The sequence below is a fragment of the Homalodisca vitripennis genome, chromosome X, assembly GCF_021130785.1.
Source record: "Homalodisca vitripennis isolate AUS2020 chromosome X, UT_GWSS_2.1, whole genome shotgun sequence".
Taxonomy (NCBI): Eukaryota; Metazoa; Arthropoda; class Insecta; order Hemiptera; family Cicadellidae; genus Homalodisca; species Homalodisca vitripennis.
In genome coordinates, this window is record NC_060215.1 from 143,810,397 (window position 1) to 143,830,127 (window position 19,731).

The following is a 19,731-nucleotide window of genomic DNA, read 5'->3' on the forward strand; positions in this document are numbered from 1 at the left end:
GGCTGGTTATGGATGCATGTTTAAAGGATTAAAAATAAATTGATTAGATCTTTTCTAGCTAGCAAAGCCGTAGTGTAATCTAATCCTGAAAGAAAATTAGTCTTTCTGTTGATTAACATTATAAACTTTACTCAATCACATTGAGCCTTACCTTACATTGACTTAAAAAATAAATTACGTAAAAACAGATTTTACTCAAGAAACGTCAAAACCATTAATTTACTTTTTAAAAGATAAATTAAATTAAACAATGTCAAACAATAAAACATTAGAACAGGAAGATATGGAACAACAATAGATGCTGTATTTACAAGATATTTAGCAAGATTTTATTCCAGAATTTTGTATTTCTTATTTCAGTTATCACGGATGAATGAATAAGATTAAACTAATCTTGTATTGTTTCCAACAGGAATTGGCAGTATATACTGTACAGAAAAGACACACATTACAATTTGTATTATATAAAGAAAAAATCAAATTAAATAAACACGTTTCTTATAGTAAATCAATCACGTTTCGCTCTTATCAATCTTATAATTTCGTTAGCTAGTTGATTGCTTGTTCTTGTTGCACAAAAAGTTTTTTATAAATACTTTTTCCTTTACGTAATTATTTATTATTCTACTTTTGTTGATGTCTACCTATACTTTAGTTGTTTTTTATGTAAAGTACAATTTATTTAAATCAATTTTCTGAGTTGTTTCCATACTTGAGTAATTATTGTTGTTTGTTAATCTTTATTTTTATTTTCGTTATGTTTTGGATATTTATAACTTGTTATATCTTTGGATACTTATTATTTATTATCAAATTTTTGTTTACCTATTTTGTTACTTTATGTAGATTTTTCATCTGATTGTATTAATTTTTTCCGCTGTATTCTACCATATATGCTTGTCTTTGTAAATTGGCTGCTGCCGTTGGAAATAAATAAATAAATTATTATCTTATCTGCCTTAGTAAAGGGTTGCTCTAAGGAAATGGGTCTACATAGGCAATAGTGTGGCCTGTGCTTAAGATAAAAACAATAATTGCAACAATTATTCCAAAAATGATGATATGTAACTATTATTGCTTGATCAATCGATCAAAGCCACAGCCCTAAACTATACGCAGCCAATGTCAATGTAATGTCTGGAGTCAAAATGATGGAGTGTGTCCGGACACATATGTTGGGGGGGGGGAGAGGTAGCGGTCAATCCGTCCATAGTTGGTCACTATCAGAGACTCGGCCTCTGATACAGTTAAGTTAAAAATACTGTTATTTATGTGTGTGTTTTTTCTTAATAAAAGTTGAAGATGGAAAAAATATTAGTAGTGTTTAAATTTAAAGAAATATTTCGATAAAAAATTTTGCGAGATTTAGTAGACATTTGTAGATGAGATCTATTTATTTGCTCTGAGAGATCGAACTAATGTACTATTGGAATAGCGGGTATTATGTGAATGTGAGACCGGAAGAAAGAGGTTTTAAACTGATATTTTCATTTTTAGAATGTTGTGGTAATGAAAGTGAAGTAATTATTTCGGAAAGACCAGATGGTAGTGAAAATGATACCGACCAAATCATAGAACCAAATATAAACGGTAATAATGAAAATGTATAAATATTTATTACTTTAATACTTGTGATTAAAGTCAGGGATCATTGTAATACATGAAATGTAAACAAATAATAAAATGTGTAAAATTATTATAGAATATCAAACTTTTTTTATGTTAAGTAATTTAGTGTATCATATTTCTCAAATATAAAAAATTACCATTTAATAATCAGGAAACATACTTTTTCACAATATACATTCACAGCCCGTTATAATAATTAGTCACTTCTGTTGGTTAGTCCCGCGACTGTCTTTCCATTTTTAATAGTATGCTTAATTATACTGCAAAACATCTTTTAATACGAAATTTAAAATATTTCTGGGTTTACATTTTCTTAATATTTTACTAAAACAGTTGATATTGTCTTTGAGCTCTAATTCTAGATACTCCAGAAGCCACGAAATCTTGTAGAAATGTACAAATTGAATTGTCATTTTCAGAAGAACAGAATTAACGTTTTTTCCAGATTTTGGCAAAACAATTAATAATATTTGTATGTACGTTAATGTTTTGTACTGGCTGTTATCTTGGTTTTAGCCCCATAAAATGAGTTCCCTATTTATGTGGAAGACCTGTGGCAGTTGTCTCATTTAAAGGACATAGGCTACGTATCCAGTAGCGTTTCGATTTTTAAAATACTTTTATTCGTTATTTGAGAAATAAATCTTTACTTTAATACTTAATATTTTATGTTGTAAATATTCTAATAGTATATACATTATAAAGCTCCAAATATTTATGATAAGTGTTAATCTGATCTTTAAAATGAAATATTTAGCCATTGTTCTACCATCAATAATAATAAGTGTTTGAGGTATAACATTGTTTCGGTCGTTTCACTTCAGGGTTTGGGTAGGATCATCCATGACTGTATTCGATATGGCTGTCCTAGACAATACAAGACTTATTGCATACATTATAATCACCGGGATTGCTTTCATGGGATATTTTGAGTGCTTACAACCGAAGCAATCAAAATATATTTGGCTGAGCTTTAGCGAAGCATATCACGTGTGGGGTTGGAGAATTTTATTTATGTCTATATATCTATCCAGAAGATATCTAAAAAACGAAGTGACTACAGGCTTAAACCTTTGCGTGTTTCGCATATATAGCAACTATGATTTCCATGATGGCGCATGTCACTCCATGGGATTTGGTTAAGCGCTAGCGAATATTTTTACATTTATCCTGTAGGTAACCATGATGGCAACAAAAAATAGAAGAGTAAATCAATTTGTAAATAATCTAAACCCAATCGTTTGAGTTTTCAACCTGTGAATAAAATTCACAGGGTAAAAAGAAAAAGTGCGGAAAATCAAAATTAAAACTCGGTGAAATGGTTTGATTGCGTTGTAATAGTATTTTTATTAAGACCATTGGAATGAGATATAATAAGTAATACATAAATACATAAGGCTAACATAAATAAATTATTAAGCTCCTCAAATTCAACAAATTTTGAATTTGTGAACAAGTGCCTCATCTACCCAAAAGGAACATGTTAGGTCGTACAGATATAAAAATTTCAATACGTATTTATTGGAACGTTTAGAGGAAATGATAAGAGCATCCATTTCAGTAATGGACATTTGTTACTACGTTTCTATTTTCATACGCACTAACGTGGTGTTCTACTTTTGTAACTTATAACGATGTAAACAAATGTCCGAAATCCTGCTATCCCTTCATTTTACTAAGTTTTGAGTAGGTCCAGGCCAATTTAGTTCAATCTAAACACAACTGAGAAACGAGGCTTAATTTTTATTTATTGCCAATTATAGCTATATTACACTTTTAAAAAAGTCCATCTTGAATTTAAAAAATAAGTACTACGTTGAAAGTGTAATTTCATATGAAAAGAATTATTTACAAAATATAAGTACATTTCATTATGAACATTATTTATCTTCATATTTATTTTCATAAAACAGAAAAAACAGAATCGTTTATTTTTTTAATCAAGGAATTTACTGTAAAACTTTATTTAATCAGATTCGTTCTCAATATCCAAAATGTTCTCTCGTTTCTCTATGAAACGTAACAGTTTGTTTATCCATTTAGTCTTAGGTAATCCTAACATAGATCTACGAAGGAAACCTATTTAAAAACAATTAATTTCCTATACTTTAGGTCTTCTCTAAGAATGTATACTATTGAAAACAAACGCATAATCTTTGAACTAAACGTAAACACTGCAGGAAGGCGCACACACACAATTTACACCTTCCTTGTTATCTCTCGTACATTATATAAACGTTTAATAGCCTAAAAATGGGTTACTCCACAAACTCCAGGAACTCCACTGGAACTAAACTCCAGTTAGTACACTCAGGTCTCGTAAGAACCGAGTCGACTGTTATTGTGTTTTTTCCTGACTGTACCTGGCGTACACAACACCCGATATAATTTATTACTGAACCTGGAGTAACAGCACCTGGAGTTCATTCCTTTCCCATTCAGTCACATAATGTAGCAATAAGTTTCTGAGAACATTTATGATGACAGCTCTGGATTCTCTATTATACATCTCACTCTCACAATGTTGTATGTCACCTTAATTAATTCGGCGAATACTGTTGTGTGATCCGGTCTCCGAACTGTAATGAACATATTTCGCTTTTGAAGAGGATACAAAGGATATTGTTGCGTCTTGTTGGAATGAGCTTTCCCTATCTGGAAGTGCCATTTGAAGAACTAGCTAATCATCTTGGACTCAGCGTCCTTATACAATAGAAGACGACAATAGAACACGCCACATTTCTATTCTAGCTTCTTAACCATTTTATCGACATTCCTCATCTCCTCCGTCGAATCGATTTCCGCATCCCTACCGGATCTCGCTCTAGAGACTTCTTTAGTCGCAGGCAATAAGATACAAACTATGAGTACTTTGCTCCTCTGCCTCGACTCAATCGCCTTGGCATTGAACTTTCCCTTAAATTGAACTTTCGTTTTTGAATCGCAAGATTACTGCTCCCCCATTGTGATTGCTCTTTTGTTAGAATTGTTGTAATGTCTGCCTCTTGAGCTTATTGTGTTCCACATTATTCTTGATGTCTTTAATATGTCTATTGTTTGTTATATATTGTTGCAAAATTGTTGTACCTTTGATAAATAAATAGATAACTCTATGCCAAAATAAGGTGATCAGAAGTCTTCGGCGAGCCTGTCATATAGAGTTATGCGGTCTGTGTATTTCTTTCTTCAACTTGAGGATGTTATACAGCTTAGGAAGAAGAAATCGATGTAATAGTCATTCCGATGTAACCTTATACATAGAGGAACGTTATTATATAATATTGTTCCTCTTCGTTTTGAATAATTTGTCTCTATGCAAAAAAGTATATGAAAAACAAAACATGCTTCGTGCGCAAAAATGTTTTTAAGTAACTTAGAACTGGTGGTGCTCAAAACACAATGTGGGAATTCTCCCACAACTTTTCAACGGATTACAATTTTAATCCAATCAACTAGTATCAACATAAAATTAATGATTAAATATAAAATTTGATTTTTACTTGGTGATGATTGTATTCTGAGGAGAAAAACACAATTCGAAATACACATTTTTAATTAGCAAAAAACTCGGGTTTTGGCACATTAAAAATTAGGTCATTAGACCTAACGTCCTTCCAACAATCAATACAATAAGATCAAACATCTTGATAAGTAACTTCAACGCTGAATTGTATTTATTTATTATTGTTATTGCTGGAATCTTAGTAAGTGGTGTAAATACTGAATATATCTTGGGTCTTAAGAATGCTTAGTCGGTATCATGACTTCTCGGTTCACAACGCGTCGAAAGATTGCTAGCAGAATTAAAATTTCAGTTTCGGTATGGATAGCTATCTTCAGTCACCAGATGATCAACCGAGACTGCCTGTGGATATACTGTTACAACCAGTAATGCACATCCACTAATAAACAGAGCTAAATCGAGATTGGCTGTACATCAACCAATCAGCGTTCGATATTATCTTCGAAGCCATGTATGTAAGTATTAACATTTCTAAGCGGATTTGTTGCCAGTTTCATGTTTAGACTAGATCTCCTTGAGCCAAAAAGGTTCTCCATACTGAGGTCAAAATAAAACAAAATATAAATTCTGAATTCTCTTAATTAACAAAAAAAGAGGTTTCTACTGTATATTTTTATATATTTACATCAAGATCTTAGTGGCGTTGATCCCATCAACATGTTTCATTCAAGGATATGACGAGTACTTCTATTTTTAGTTGTTTCCCTCTCGGACATGAGCGTGGCATCCATTTGAGAAATGCTGTCGCAAATAGATTTTAAAGCTTTTATGTCTTATCGAGATCTAACCAAAATTATGACAGAAAGCACATATTTATATATTATTTTTATATTTGTTAGACATAATTCGATACTTCTTTCAATGCATTTAAACTAAATTTATGTATTTAATGTCAATATAGAGCACCTGCATAGGAATGGATGATACCTATAAATATAAATAGTTATTTTTACTCTTGACATTTTTGAAAAGTAATTCCATGTAGACATTTACTTCTCGTTCATAATTTTCTTATCAACAGTAAAATCACCAGTTAAATATTGAAATATTGAGGTTGAGTTTGAAAGTTGTGAAAGACCAACTCACAAACTATTCCAAATGGAATATTAGTCCGACATTGATGAATCTAGCAGGCGTAGTTGAAATTTAAAGTGACAGGTTTATTTTATTCTTTCATTGCCCCATTACTCGAGGGGCTGGAAAAAATACATTTCATTTCTGTCCGTCGATACTATGTCTCGAAAATGAATTGCCCTGTAGAAAATTTGCATTATATTTCAATTTTGGGAGCCGATGGCCGAGGGGACTAAGTCGTTGGACTTGGGTCTGAGTTAGAGATAGCGTAGGTTAAAATCCTGTCTGTGACCGTTGCAATTTTTATCAGTACAATCAACCTTGTACTGTATCGACTCTCCCTCTTACTCTGTTTGATAAGATCCTCGCACAGTCCAGTGGCCCATGAGGACGGACAGAGTATGGCTTAAAAGGGGATCGGTCTCTCCTTAAAAAAAATATCAGCATCACTGATGGGATTTGCCTGAGCTAATATTTTTTCATTAATCTTGTTAGTAACCATGATGCCTTCGAGGAAATAGCAGAATAAATCAATGGTAAACAAGCTGAGGTCAATCATGTGAGATTTGAACACAAGTTACAGTAAACACACTTCATACGGTATAAACATAAAAGTAATAGACTGGAAAGTCAATGTTAAAAGTCGGTTACAAGATTTGATATCAACGCACTCTTGCGTCGCAGTGCCCTTCCTACCTCACCGAAACTGTTATTACCTAAACACTGCTATCAGCCCTAACTCAGTGAACAAAAATGTGGATGTATCACGTGGAAAGATTGGGAAAGATTTAATTTTGTAAGAAACTTCATTTATACACAGAAAATAATAAGTTCCATAAAGTATTAATCTTATTAGTGCAACTTATTACATGCACTAATGACGGTGCATGTCCAACCACGGAATTTGGCCGAGCGCCATTGAAGCCTATCACTTAGTAGCTTTATACGAATTATTTTGTTTATGATATCTGTCTGTCAATCTGTCTTCAGGACATCTTGAGAACTAAACATCGACATTGGGAGGGCCGATGGCCGAGTGGTCTAAAACGTTGGACTTTGAGTCTAAGTTAGAGATAGCGCAGGTTTGAATCCTGTCTGTGACCCCTTTTAATCAGTACCTTCGACCTTGTTCTGCATCGACTCTCCCTCTTATTATGTTTGATAAGGTCCTCGCACAGGCCAGTGGCAGAATAAGGCATAAAAGGAGATCGGTTTCTCCTTAAAAAAAAAAATGCATGCAACCTCAGCGAATCCTGTTATGCGACACGTAGTACGTACTCCTGCCTTGTTTATTATAAGCGTACTCAAATGTAGAAATGAATACGCGGAATAGTAAATTTTGCATCAAACGCTATTGAACAGATATAAAATATCAAAGCAAAGAATAACTCAGGAATTCACTAAACGGGTCTAAAATAGCTCTGCAAACTTGACTGGACCTTCCGCTACAGCGCGTGGGATTCTTGCCAGGCTTATTCACCGGGAAAACATAATTTCTAAACAAAGCCATTTATTTTTAAAGCTTAATTTTCATCCGGTAACATGTGGTCATGGCCACACATTTTTACGACTGGAAATATAGTGCGAAATGCAGAGCGTTTACCGTACTCTCGCTCAGTTTCTTGTTTGTTTTGTAGTTTCTGACCCTTATTGGACACAAGTCGATAATAGAAAATATAGACTTGATGAAGACTAAACTCAACATTACAGGTACAACAGAAGCTGAGTGTTCTAGAAGAATAACTTACTTTTGTCGTAAGGAATAGATCGGAAGAAATATTGGCTTGGAAAAGTACATTTTATTTTGAATTTGATAATGTTTTTTTATGTCAAGAACAAAGATGTGGATACACCAATATATTTGAAAAATTTACATATTCATTGGGAGTAATTGGGCAAGAGGGTTGGAAATTAATTTCAATTACTATGACGTCATCCTCGATGTACGTTAAGTGTGCGATAGCGCATACGTTTCACGTGTTACCTAGATGAACACAATTACCTGTTTCTGGTGAAACACGTGCTAATATAATACGAAGTTTTGAAGAATTTTTAGTTCATTTTCAATATTCTTAATATTAAAACTTTTACATTGTACAGTTTGTTATTTGGTAATGCTTAATTACTACAAAATTAAGATGTTCAAATATCTCACTTGAGGACATTGCCTGTATTAAACATTTATGAAATATTAAAATTATACAATGATATAGACTTTGATGAATCAAGCTCAATCTAAAATTTGATGTGAACATAGATGCTTGGGCTTTAAATTTGCTTCATTTTCTTTTATGTTATTCGATTCTGATACATTTCACCAAAATATTCGGAAAACATATGATTTAAAAAACAAACTGTATAATATGGTTTCTCGATTCCCTCCTAACAAGTATTCCAGTATTGTTCAAACAAACTTCTGCAATCGTAGGCTTGGTGAAGAAACGGGGAAAAGTTTCATTTCTGTCTTTCTGTTCTATCGAAAACGAACTTGCATACAGACTTGAAATTGTACATGAAGCTTCATCTATATAAGCTGAAAAAACTGAGCTTGGAAATAATGTACGATAATGCAATAATGTGCGTTTACTTGCACATTATTCATTTGTCTGCTCATGTGTTTTGTAAATATATTTTGTAGAAGCTGGAGTGGAGGTTACCAGCAAAATCTAATGGAACTGTGAGATATTTCAGCAAAACTTAAATATTTTGCCCAAATTGGAAAGTAAAGATTTACATTATTAAGAGAGCGTATGTTAAATGCATCCAGTTGAGATACAGAAAAAAATGATTAATTCAAAATCCAATTTGACTGCAGTAGAGAAACAGGAGTTCCACAAGACTCAATATTAGAACATTTTCAATGAACGATGTTTTAGAACGATTTTCAAATTTTGTACTCTAAGCCCAACAGCGGAAATTTCACGTATCCCTTTATTCTGATAATACAACTATTGCAATTCATGACTAATACCATTAAAAGTACATGGTTAAAGTAATTGTTTCTAGTTTTCTATTAATTACGTTCATTGTTTATGAATAGACTGTTCTTACCAAGTAATTTAAATTACACAGTGTCTAAAAAATAACATTTTAACTATTGTGTTTTGTTTAATAAAGCATTTATATACGGTACATAGTTTGGGTTGTTTCGAAATTTTTGTTTACTAATATTCAAAACGGCCATCGTGAATAATTTGTATTGATAATATTATTCATAACTTAATTTATTAACCAGGTGTACCCGTACATATTTATACATCTTTATAGAAGATAGAAATTAAAGGTTAGCTTAGCCTGGAAAATTTATTGTGTTGTTCAATTGCGTAAGTATTTGCGTTAGCTCAGTAAATAAAATTATGCATATAAATGGATTCATTCACTTTATATTATGTAATATATGATGAAATATATAAATTGTTGCACATTTACCACGAAAAAACTCTACGTCTGGACTAAGCTTCAAAAATTCTATGTACACTATCTAGGAACGCTGTCTAGGATTTTACATTGGAATGTTAACACTCGTATCATCATAGTGATAATCTCACTAATAACCCGTGTTCACATTTTTCGCTGTTCCAAGAGCTCAAATTCATGCTATTTGCTATTCATACAATTCTTGCTATGTTCAAACTTGTCGTTGATCCGTTTCCCAATGTCTGAGCCTCTCGAATGTAATGTGTGTCTGTAGCAATGTAAATTTTATATATTGTAATCACAATACAATATTGATCTTCAGCCAAATAAAGTAAAGGTGACTGACTTATTTTACCAGGCGAAGTTAGGGCTAAGAAGCCCTCTCTAACACTTAACCTGGGGACCAAAGGCTTTAAGGTGATTTCCGAACCACCACCAATGGCCGGGCAGGCGGGCTGCTTGCAAGGACAGGATCGCTCAGCAGTCACCCATTCAAGCAGCAGCCACGCTCTACGTTGCTTGATCCGGTTATCTTGCGATAACCGTTGTACCCAAGTTGATAACAGATTAGTAAGAGAAGGCTCAACGATCAGTTACGTGCAATAAATCTGCTTTGAATAATTTTTTAAAAATTATTTATGCTTTTAATCAGCCGATGACTGGTTCCACATTGCATTTTAGAATCAATTTCTACGCGCAAGCTATTTTAAAGTATTAGCTGAAGATACTAAACAATCGCCCCGCCTCAACATTTTCAAAACCCACCTGTTACGTCATTCATTATGAAAACTTCTTACAGCAATACTGGTACTCTATCTCTAAAAATATTCCATTGGCTATTGTTATGAAGGACTCGGCAGTTCCATCTTAAAACTGTGTCGTTATCCTTCCGTCCATCCCTGTCTGTCCGTCTGTGTGATAGCTTTTAATAGAAAGGTTCTTGGATATCCAGACAAAAGCGGTCAGGAACATAAGTGGAAAAATGGGGCCTTCTGAGAAGAGTCACAGATAAGCGACCCGAGAAGAGTCTGGACAAGAGTGCCATTTACGGACATCTTAGGAAAAGAAGCCATACACCCGGAAGGAAGATGTCATTCACAATCTGCTAAGCTAATACAATTATGTATAAATAGTAGCTTTAAAACTCACTTCTATAAAAGATGTTTGCAATTTAAATCGTTTCTTTGTCATGATAAATCCTTATTTCTGCTTTTTTGTAATGGTAAACTGCTAGTGTTATTTGTACATAACACAATTACATTTTATTTAGATAGTATCCATGAAATCGTAAAATAAAACTGTTCATACAATTATCAACGAATCATTATAACTGTGCAGTGTATGTATTATAACTAGCTGACAACACGCAAAACATGGAGGGGAAAGTACATTAGACTATATAAAATGTAGGTTTATTTGTTATTTTTGTACATTTAATTTATTGTTCTAAGTAGAATGCAGGAACTCTCAAGACTCGTTTGACTGAATATTGATCTCAAAATCAACAAATTTTTCAAATTCTAAATGTCCACAATTGGTTTTTATAACAGCTAGCCTATGATAGTTGGTATTAATAGTAATGATAAACATAACGATAACTTATGCAATAAAGTAATAACATGTCGGTATAATTTATTCTAGAAAAGAGGTGTTTTGTCTATTCTATAAAAATGGTTTCTTCCGTACATCACCTGTTGTGTCGATCATTGTACTAGCAATGTTACGAGTCCTGCGATAGCCCTTTGTGTCGGTTTATTGTAATAGTTATGTTTGTTTCTGTATGTGTCGTTATACGTCCGTCCGTCACTGTCTATCCGTATATGCGATAGTCCCATCGAGTCCCGCGATAGCCCTTTGTATGAGACAATAGACATACTAGACGTTAATATTGTTTTTACGTAATGATATACTAAGTAATATAACGAATTCAGGGCAGGCCGTACTCACGAAGGTAGCACTAAACGATGGACTGAGAGCAAACAGGCTCAACTCATCATCTCACAGAATACAAGCAGCGGTTGCTGAGATCCATAAATATCCTCTTCCGGTCCTAATCTTACTACTACCGTACGAGTTGCTTTTCCTCCTTCACTCTTACACTTATATAATCATTCTCAATCGTGTAATCGTGTTTAGGTTGAATTATTTTGTCCAATTAAAGTGTTTTTCTTTTGACATAACATTCCTGGGAGAAGAAGAAATATAGCGATAACAATTTTGTCACTTTATGATGATTTATAGGATTATAAATAAGAATTTTGGCTCATTTTTGAAGGTGGAAGTAAAGTGTTAGACATTTGGCTTCCATTAATGTTCGTCTAGAACATTGGTTAATGCAATCATTTAATGGAATAATTTAACCGAAATGCAAGCAAGTGTATTCGGTTTTGATTCGATTTTGATTTAGTTTCGGATTGGGTATATAGTGAATAGAGGGGGTGAATAGGGAGTGCCGATCGCCGAGTGGTCTGAGACATCAGAGTTTGAGATAACGCAGGTTCAAATCCTGCATGTGATCGTAGCATTTTTTATCAGTACCATGGACCTTGTACTGTATCGACTCTCCCCCTTGTTCTGTTTGATAAGATCATCACATAGGCCAGTGGTGTATGATGACGGGTTGAATAAAGCTTAAAAGCTTTAAGCTTTTTAAAAAATTTCGGTGTCACACATTTACAAACCGGTAATAATTGACGATAGTGTTATTTTCTCACAAGCCAACCGCCACTGGAAATGTAGTTAACTGACTTTAAAAAAATTAAAAGAGTATTTTTGGATATTCCATGAGGAGTGGTAAGAATTCAAAACCATAGAAAATCTTATATTCAAGCCGAAAGAAAAACTGTTAATAAACTAAAATAAAAACTATGATACGAGTATTTTACAGTATTTACATAAAATGTGACTGGAGGGATTGTTTTTTTTTTTTTTTATCTCGTTAATTGCTCAAAATATCTAAACAAAATATTCCATCACTTAGGCTTATTTTGTTAAATTGGTGGTATAAAAATATATTTATTCGTTGATTATTCTCTATGGTTAAAACAAGGAAAAATATTTCCAGAACAAAAGTATGTTTCTATGGAATACTCTACAATAAAGTATTATCCAATGTTTCGTTGAAGCACAAAACGTATGTGATGAAAGTAAAATTATTAAAAACGAGTTCTGTTTTGTGAAAAGTATATTGCAAAAACTGTACATAAAAATGAACCATAGGTAAACAGGTACTGCATTCAGGTTCAATGTTTAAAAGAGTATCACTTAAAGATGGCCTATTTACAAAACGTTGTTATTATTTAATTTGTTCCTGTTTCTTATAGCCTCTTATAAAGGTTTTTGGATAACTAATATTTATTTGTCAAACGTCATATAGTAACCACAAATAACTAATTATGTAATATTATAACTAACCACTAGTAACTAACATCACTTGTGTTCTATGTTTAATTACTGAGCAATATGCCAGTTTCGTTGCATTTCAGTCTAAACTTTCACAAAAGAGTTGTAAATATAAAGAGTAATCACTAAAAGTTACAGCAGAAAGGTTAACTACGTATGTAACAATATATTACTGACAGCAGTGACAGCTGGTGCAGCATTCCCAGTAAAACAGAACTAGACTTTCACGGAAAGCTAAACATCAACGGATATTTTAACAAAGCTTCGATAGTTATTATACACTTGTAACCATTAATTATGAATACTCTAATGGATATACTAGGTATGTCTCCATTAAAATTGTATTAGTGTAGTAAATATAAGTGCAATAACGTCCTTGGTAACCACATTGATCAAAAGTTACCCTGTAATTCACAAATTGGCAATATCTCTAACAAAGTTTCGTCCAATCTCTTTTCTTGCGAAACCTCTCCAGACACTGAAATAAATCTTTATTAAAAATAGCCGATTATAGACACATTTCTCCCCACACTCCCTATGGAATTATTCTGTGGGGCGGTTTTGCAAATACAGATTTTCAAACATTATACTGCAAAACGAAATGTATCCGTATAATCAATCATTTGGATTACCGAGAGTCGTGCAGAGAATCTTTCAGGGATCTCTAATTACTAACACTACCTACGAGCCTGTACGAGCTTGAGACGACCACGTTCTGCCGTTTCTTGTGCCAACCGTTGCAGGGCAGGGATGGATGTTCATGGGTATGGTACACAAACAAAACTATAGAGTAACTGCAACTTCATGAACGTCTCCCTTCTCAGATGGGTAGCAGGTTTATAAATTGCTTACCGGAACGTATAAAAACCAATTAATAATCCAAATCAATTTAAGTCTCAATTGATAAATTATTTAATTAAAAATGCATACTACCTCTTGGATGAATTCTCAGAGCATTAATTAATCATAGAAAAATCCTTGAGAAACTGGAGGGATTGCATGTGTAAAGATTTTAGTCCCTACTAGTATATAAGTAGTTTTTTATTGACACTAATTGTAAACTTATTAAAAACTTACAAAAAAAATTTATAGTTTATACGTTTGAAAAATATAGAATAGTTATTAGTTTTAGTGACGCATGTCATAGAATTTTTACTTTTCAACGACAATAAAGATTATTTTTCATTTAATTTCATTAGAAAACAATATCTAAGGAGTATTCTAAAAATTATCATGTTGGGATACACAAATGTATATAATGTCCTAAAAATAGAATGTCGGAATCATACACAATGTATACAGCGTCCTAAACATAGAAAGTTGTGATTGTACGCAAATACACCACCCCACGTCCTAAAAATAGAACGTTGGTTTAATTAAAAAACGTTAGCATTTTGAAAGATTGTCCGAAATTTAATTTGTACATAACATTTATCTTGTTACACTAAGTCATTAAAAACGATAGGGAACTGGACCTATGCTCAAATTTAAAATTTCAATCGACTTACCTCGTTATTGTACTTTCCAACGCCCCTGTATAAGATGTAGCCTAGAACTCTTCAACGCCAGATTCTTTAATAGCCAATATATTTACAAATATAAAATATGATTAAATTAACTGGATTAAACCAGAATTGGAAGAAATTCGGATATATTACAAGTGAAACAGTAATCGATTTAACATAGATGCAATCTAAAAGTGTGCAGACATACTTACTTGACATACTTAATGATGTTGCAGTACACCATGATGATGGTGTTCGGGTGGGTTTATTTCACTTTATTTTATAACGTATTTTAGTCCCTTTAAGACACTTTTCCTGAAGAAAATAAAAGCAACAAAATTGTTGAAATCTTTCCACGAGGAATTGATTAGAGGCATTTAAGGCGTATCTTGTAACAAAGAAAACGTCGAGAAAGAAGTAAAAAGAGATACGGATAAGACAATTTTACAGTATGTATATTAGTTATGGGTGAAGGTGGTTTCCTATTTACAAAAAATCTTACTTATCATTCCTATTTTGAATCCTATAAATCATCGTAGAGTGACAAAATTGGTTTCGCTATATTACTTCTTCTCCCTGGAAAGTTATGTCAGAAGAAAAACTCTTTAATTGGACAAAATAATTCAACCTAAACACGATTACACGATTGAGAATGATTATATAAGTGTAAGAGTGAAGGAGGAAAAGCAACTCGTACGGTAGTAGTAAGATTAGGACCGGAAGAAGATATTTATGGATCTCAGCAACCGCTGCTTGTATTCTGTGAGATGATGAGTTGAGCCTGTTTGCTCTCAGTCCATCGTTTAGTGCTACCTTCGTGAGTACGGCCTGCCCTGAATTCGTTATATTACTTAGTATATCATTACGTAAAAACAATATTAACGTCTAGTATGTCATTGCTGAGAATCGATTTGTTGGGAAATAAGATCGTTACATTCCACTTAGTGAAAACTTACGGACGATTTTAACATATGGATATTCTTAAAAAACTATTTATTGTAGAAGAAGTGTCCTCCTTCGGTAGCATAATGCGATTCTGATTGTCGTTACGTGCATTCGTGAGATTTTTCATGTTTCCATGTCATCATTAGTGTCCATTACACTTTACCAGACCTGTTACAAAAAGATGGTGCAATCGATTTGGGACTTAGAAAGTCTTTTTATACGTTAAGTCTATAGCTGTTTACGATCCCTGAATAAATAAAAAGGAGAAATATCAGTCGCGTGAAATTACAGGCACTTAACGAAGGAAATACAAGCAATTTGGGATTCAGGCAAAAAAAAAAAAAAACAGTTCATGCTAAAAATGTGAAAATTTTACACCATCATGTTCAGTTGCAGCTTGAGGTAGTGAAGTGGTTTTAATTTATAAAATTTCATTAAGAAAAATATATTAATTAGTATAAGTGTCTTAAATCATTTTTAATTTAAAGATATAACTAATTGTTATAAATTAATAAAAAACGAGTCTCTGCCTGAAGCTATAACTTATGAGAATGCTGTACAAAAGTGAAATTTTTATTTTCACCCTTTTTACATGGGTCTGATCACTAGGTTGCATATATTTCCTCCCTTAAATGCCTGTAATTTCTCATGGAGTGATATTTAAGGTTATCTTAAAAGAGCTGTGAATTTAAAATAAACACATTCTCCAAACACAAAATCTTAATAGAGTTTCCCCAGGAGGTTTCACTTCCGGCTGGTTTATACCTTCCAGTTGAACCTACACTGGGTACAGCAAAAACCGACTTGTCACTTAAGTCTGGGCAACCTTTTGGATGTCCAGGAGCGGTACATCATTAACCGCAAATTTAGTGATTCTGGGGTGCAAGTCCGATAGGTCTACTCTACTGCGGGAGATTACTGTTGGAGTTGGTGGAATCCCAATGTGTCAAAGGTTCTACTGGACATAAAGGCCTGCCACCCCCGGTCTGCTTTGCCTGGAGAGGCTGGTTTAGAGCTGGCCTCCCCTTCTTCCGAGGGGACATGACTAAGATTAATGCCCTAAAAGTTTCCTCATGGATCTCGACAGAAGGCGGCCCCTACCCCCAACCTTATCCATCCAGAATATCCTGACACTCCGGAAGCAGCGCAAAGGTCCTTTTAGAACTAGGTGCAATTTCTAAACTTCTGATCTTACGACTACAATAAAATCTTAATAGAGTTTATTTCCCTTACGACACCTTACTTTGACAACATGGACAGTGCTGAAGATTTCATTTGTATCTGCTATTGCCTTTAGTTAAAATTTAACCTATTTAAATATATGAAACTACTTTTACAAAATTAACAATTTTGAACGCAAAAATAACAATTTTGTTTATACCTACCGTAAGCGACCGGTCCCATCGTGTTATGATTTATATTGGGTCGGATTGAGTGCCAACTGGGCGCCTTGTCCAACCAATACACATTTTAACCAGGCAGGTTATAATATTCAGTTAATGTTCCTCCTGGTGGACAAGCAAACATGACTAGTCTTTCCTAACCCTCTTAGGGTTAGAAGAGGGTGGGGAACTGAAGTTAGGAATTGTGTTAAACAATGTCTTTTAATACTTAAGATTCATAGGGACCTAGTAATCTTAAATAAATCACAAAACTTTAAGGAGATGTAAATAAAAATATTTCTTTGATCTTTTACTGAATTTGGCAAATGTATTTAAACTAAATATAATTTGACTTGTAATTTGTGTCTAGTTTCGTGTAGTTGGACAATAACAATTATTATTTGTAAAGAACTTCATCATATGAGTAGAGTTTTCTGTAATGATTATTATCTAGACCCTACTTTAGGGACTTCATAAAACTATATACTACAGTCGATATACGTTCTTACGTAAACGTCTTCCAAGTTTAATAATGAAAAATAAGGTTTGTCTCAATCCGTAGTAAAGTCTTGCGTAGATGGTTTTCGGAACTGATGAGAGTTTGCGGCCAAAGCGAGATTAGAAGTCCGCCTTTAACCTAGGATCTGTTTGGTTTTTTCTATGAATGTTTGAGATAGATCGCCATCTATGGCATTTTGCACTGATGCTCGCAAATGTCTTTGTCAATCTAGAGAGGATTTTTTGCAACATATAGCTGTTTATTCTTAACTATATGGTATTTTGAAAGAATGAAATGAAACAGATGGTACATATAGAGTTGGTAGATAATATGAATGAAAATTGTTTTATACATAGAAATGTAAATATTATTATTGTAATTTGTCATACTTTTGACTAACAATTTCTAAAATCATCGCTTAGGGTTTAAACAAAAAAGATTGCAAGTCAATAAGTAATTTAATATAAAACACAGTTCTATATCCAAAATATACTGTGTACTGATTGAAAAACTCAAAATGTTTTTCGTTCTGAATGTGTCTTACATTTTAATTTAAAAAACACACTTTATCCAGAAAATTACAATTTGCAAGAAAAATATATGAACTACACTAATTTTGTACATAATCCAACAGTTGTGCGAGGTAAACAGCGTAAAATTAAAAACTAAATTGAAAGAGAATATATCGTTAAAATGTGCATTGCGTACTTTGAAGACTATACTAAGATCCTTTAAATATTACAAATCAATATTCACATTACATAATGGAAGAAATTAAAAGTTAAAATAAACGACATGCATTAAAAACCTCATCTAACACAATACAATTCAATAACACAACAGATCACTCAGTAAATAACTAAAAAAGTAAAAAAAACAAGACTGTTAATTGTAAAAGTATTGATAAAGCTAGAAATAAAAACGAGTTATGAAGAGTTAAATTAGGTGTGCAACTTAAGGAACAGGATATAAATAGCAAGGAAGCAGGATTTTTCGGACATTTGCCATCGTTCAGTGAAACAAAAAATCAGTAACACTACGTTTCGAGATCTGCAATCTATTTGCAAATCTCTTATTCAGGTAATAACTAACCTAATACATAATTACAAACTAGGTTAAAATAAACAAATCATTCCAAAGCGTTGTGGCACGCCAAATTCAGGAATCACAACCACCGGAAAATTCCTGAAAAATCCTGCTTCCTTCACAATCCTTCCATCGTCCAAAAATAAACTTCAAACAAAGAATGAATAGCAAGATAAGGGGAAGAGTTTTTTAAGCACAAAAATTACAGGTATAAGAGCTCGAAATTTGTATTACAAAGCCAAAGTAAGCAGTAAGGAAGTAGCTAGCTCACATTCGCAGTATCAGGGACACGGGTGAGTCCGAGGCCCTCGAGCACGTACTGTTGCAGGAGCAGAACGTGGTCGGCGGAGAGGTCTGCAGCAGCGACGAAGACACACGCACGCAGCGAGCACGTCGCTAATACTGTGACTGTTGTCGCGATCAACAGGCCCGTGCTCCGGCCCATTGCCAAGTAGCATTCTGATACAGCCACGCAACACCGCACACCGCCACACCGCCACACAGCCACACGCCACACGCCACACTGCACACTCACCAGTCACTACACTACACTACACACAGGCGAGGTGACACGAGACCGCGGCCACTCGCGCCAAAATACTCGGGCCGGGCCGCGTGGGCCGTGCGGGCCGCGCTCGGGATTCGCCGGCAGTGACTCAGCCCAGGCGACAGGCAGGTGGTGCCGCACAGGTGAGGTGCCGCGGCACTTAGCATTGTCTAGTCCTGGCGCTTGTGCCGCGGCCCCGGGCGAGATGCGTCTGCAGTGGAGGGCCCTGAACACGAGCAGGCCTTTGCGGTAAATCTCACACCTTGCTTAATAATTTAAGCGAGGTTTATACATTATGCGGCTCTATTTTTTTGGACAGGCCGATCCCCTTTAAGCCTCATTCTTCCCGCCCATATGGGCCACTGGCCTGTGCGAGGATCTTATCAAAGTTTTGTACAATAGCATTATTTTTTTATGAAAAGGAGAGATCCTTTTAAGCATTTTTCCGTCCGTCCTCATGGGCCTGTGCGAGGATCTTGTCAAGTAGAATAAGGGGGAGAGTCGATACAGTACAAGGTCGATGGTACTGATAAAAAGTGCTTCGGTCCCATGCAGGATTTGAACCTGCGCTATCTGTAACTGAGACCCAAAGTCCAACGTCTTAGACCGCTCGGCCATCGTCACTTCATTCAATTTGGCCAATCATTTGATTTGCGAGTAATTCAGTCAACCATCTTGAAAGAAATATACCTATTTCCATCACTCAATTGTTCGTTTTTGTA

At 34.1% G+C, this 19,731-nt stretch overlaps 1 protein-coding gene across 1 annotated transcript in view; it reads right to left on the reverse strand.

Annotated features, from left to right (window-relative positions):
- Window positions 1-18,856, reverse strand: part of LOC124369966 (bone morphogenetic protein 5) — a 132,570-nt gene extending 113,714 nt beyond the window's left edge. Inside the window, exon 1 of the mRNA XM_046828199.1 lies at window positions 18,734-18,856. Within this exon, the coding sequence (XP_046684155.1) occupies window positions 18,734-18,735 (2 nt within the window). The 5' untranslated portion in view covers window positions 18,736-18,856. The remainder of the gene's footprint in view (window positions 1-18,733) is intronic.
- Window positions 18,857-19,731: the final 875 nt, after the last annotated feature.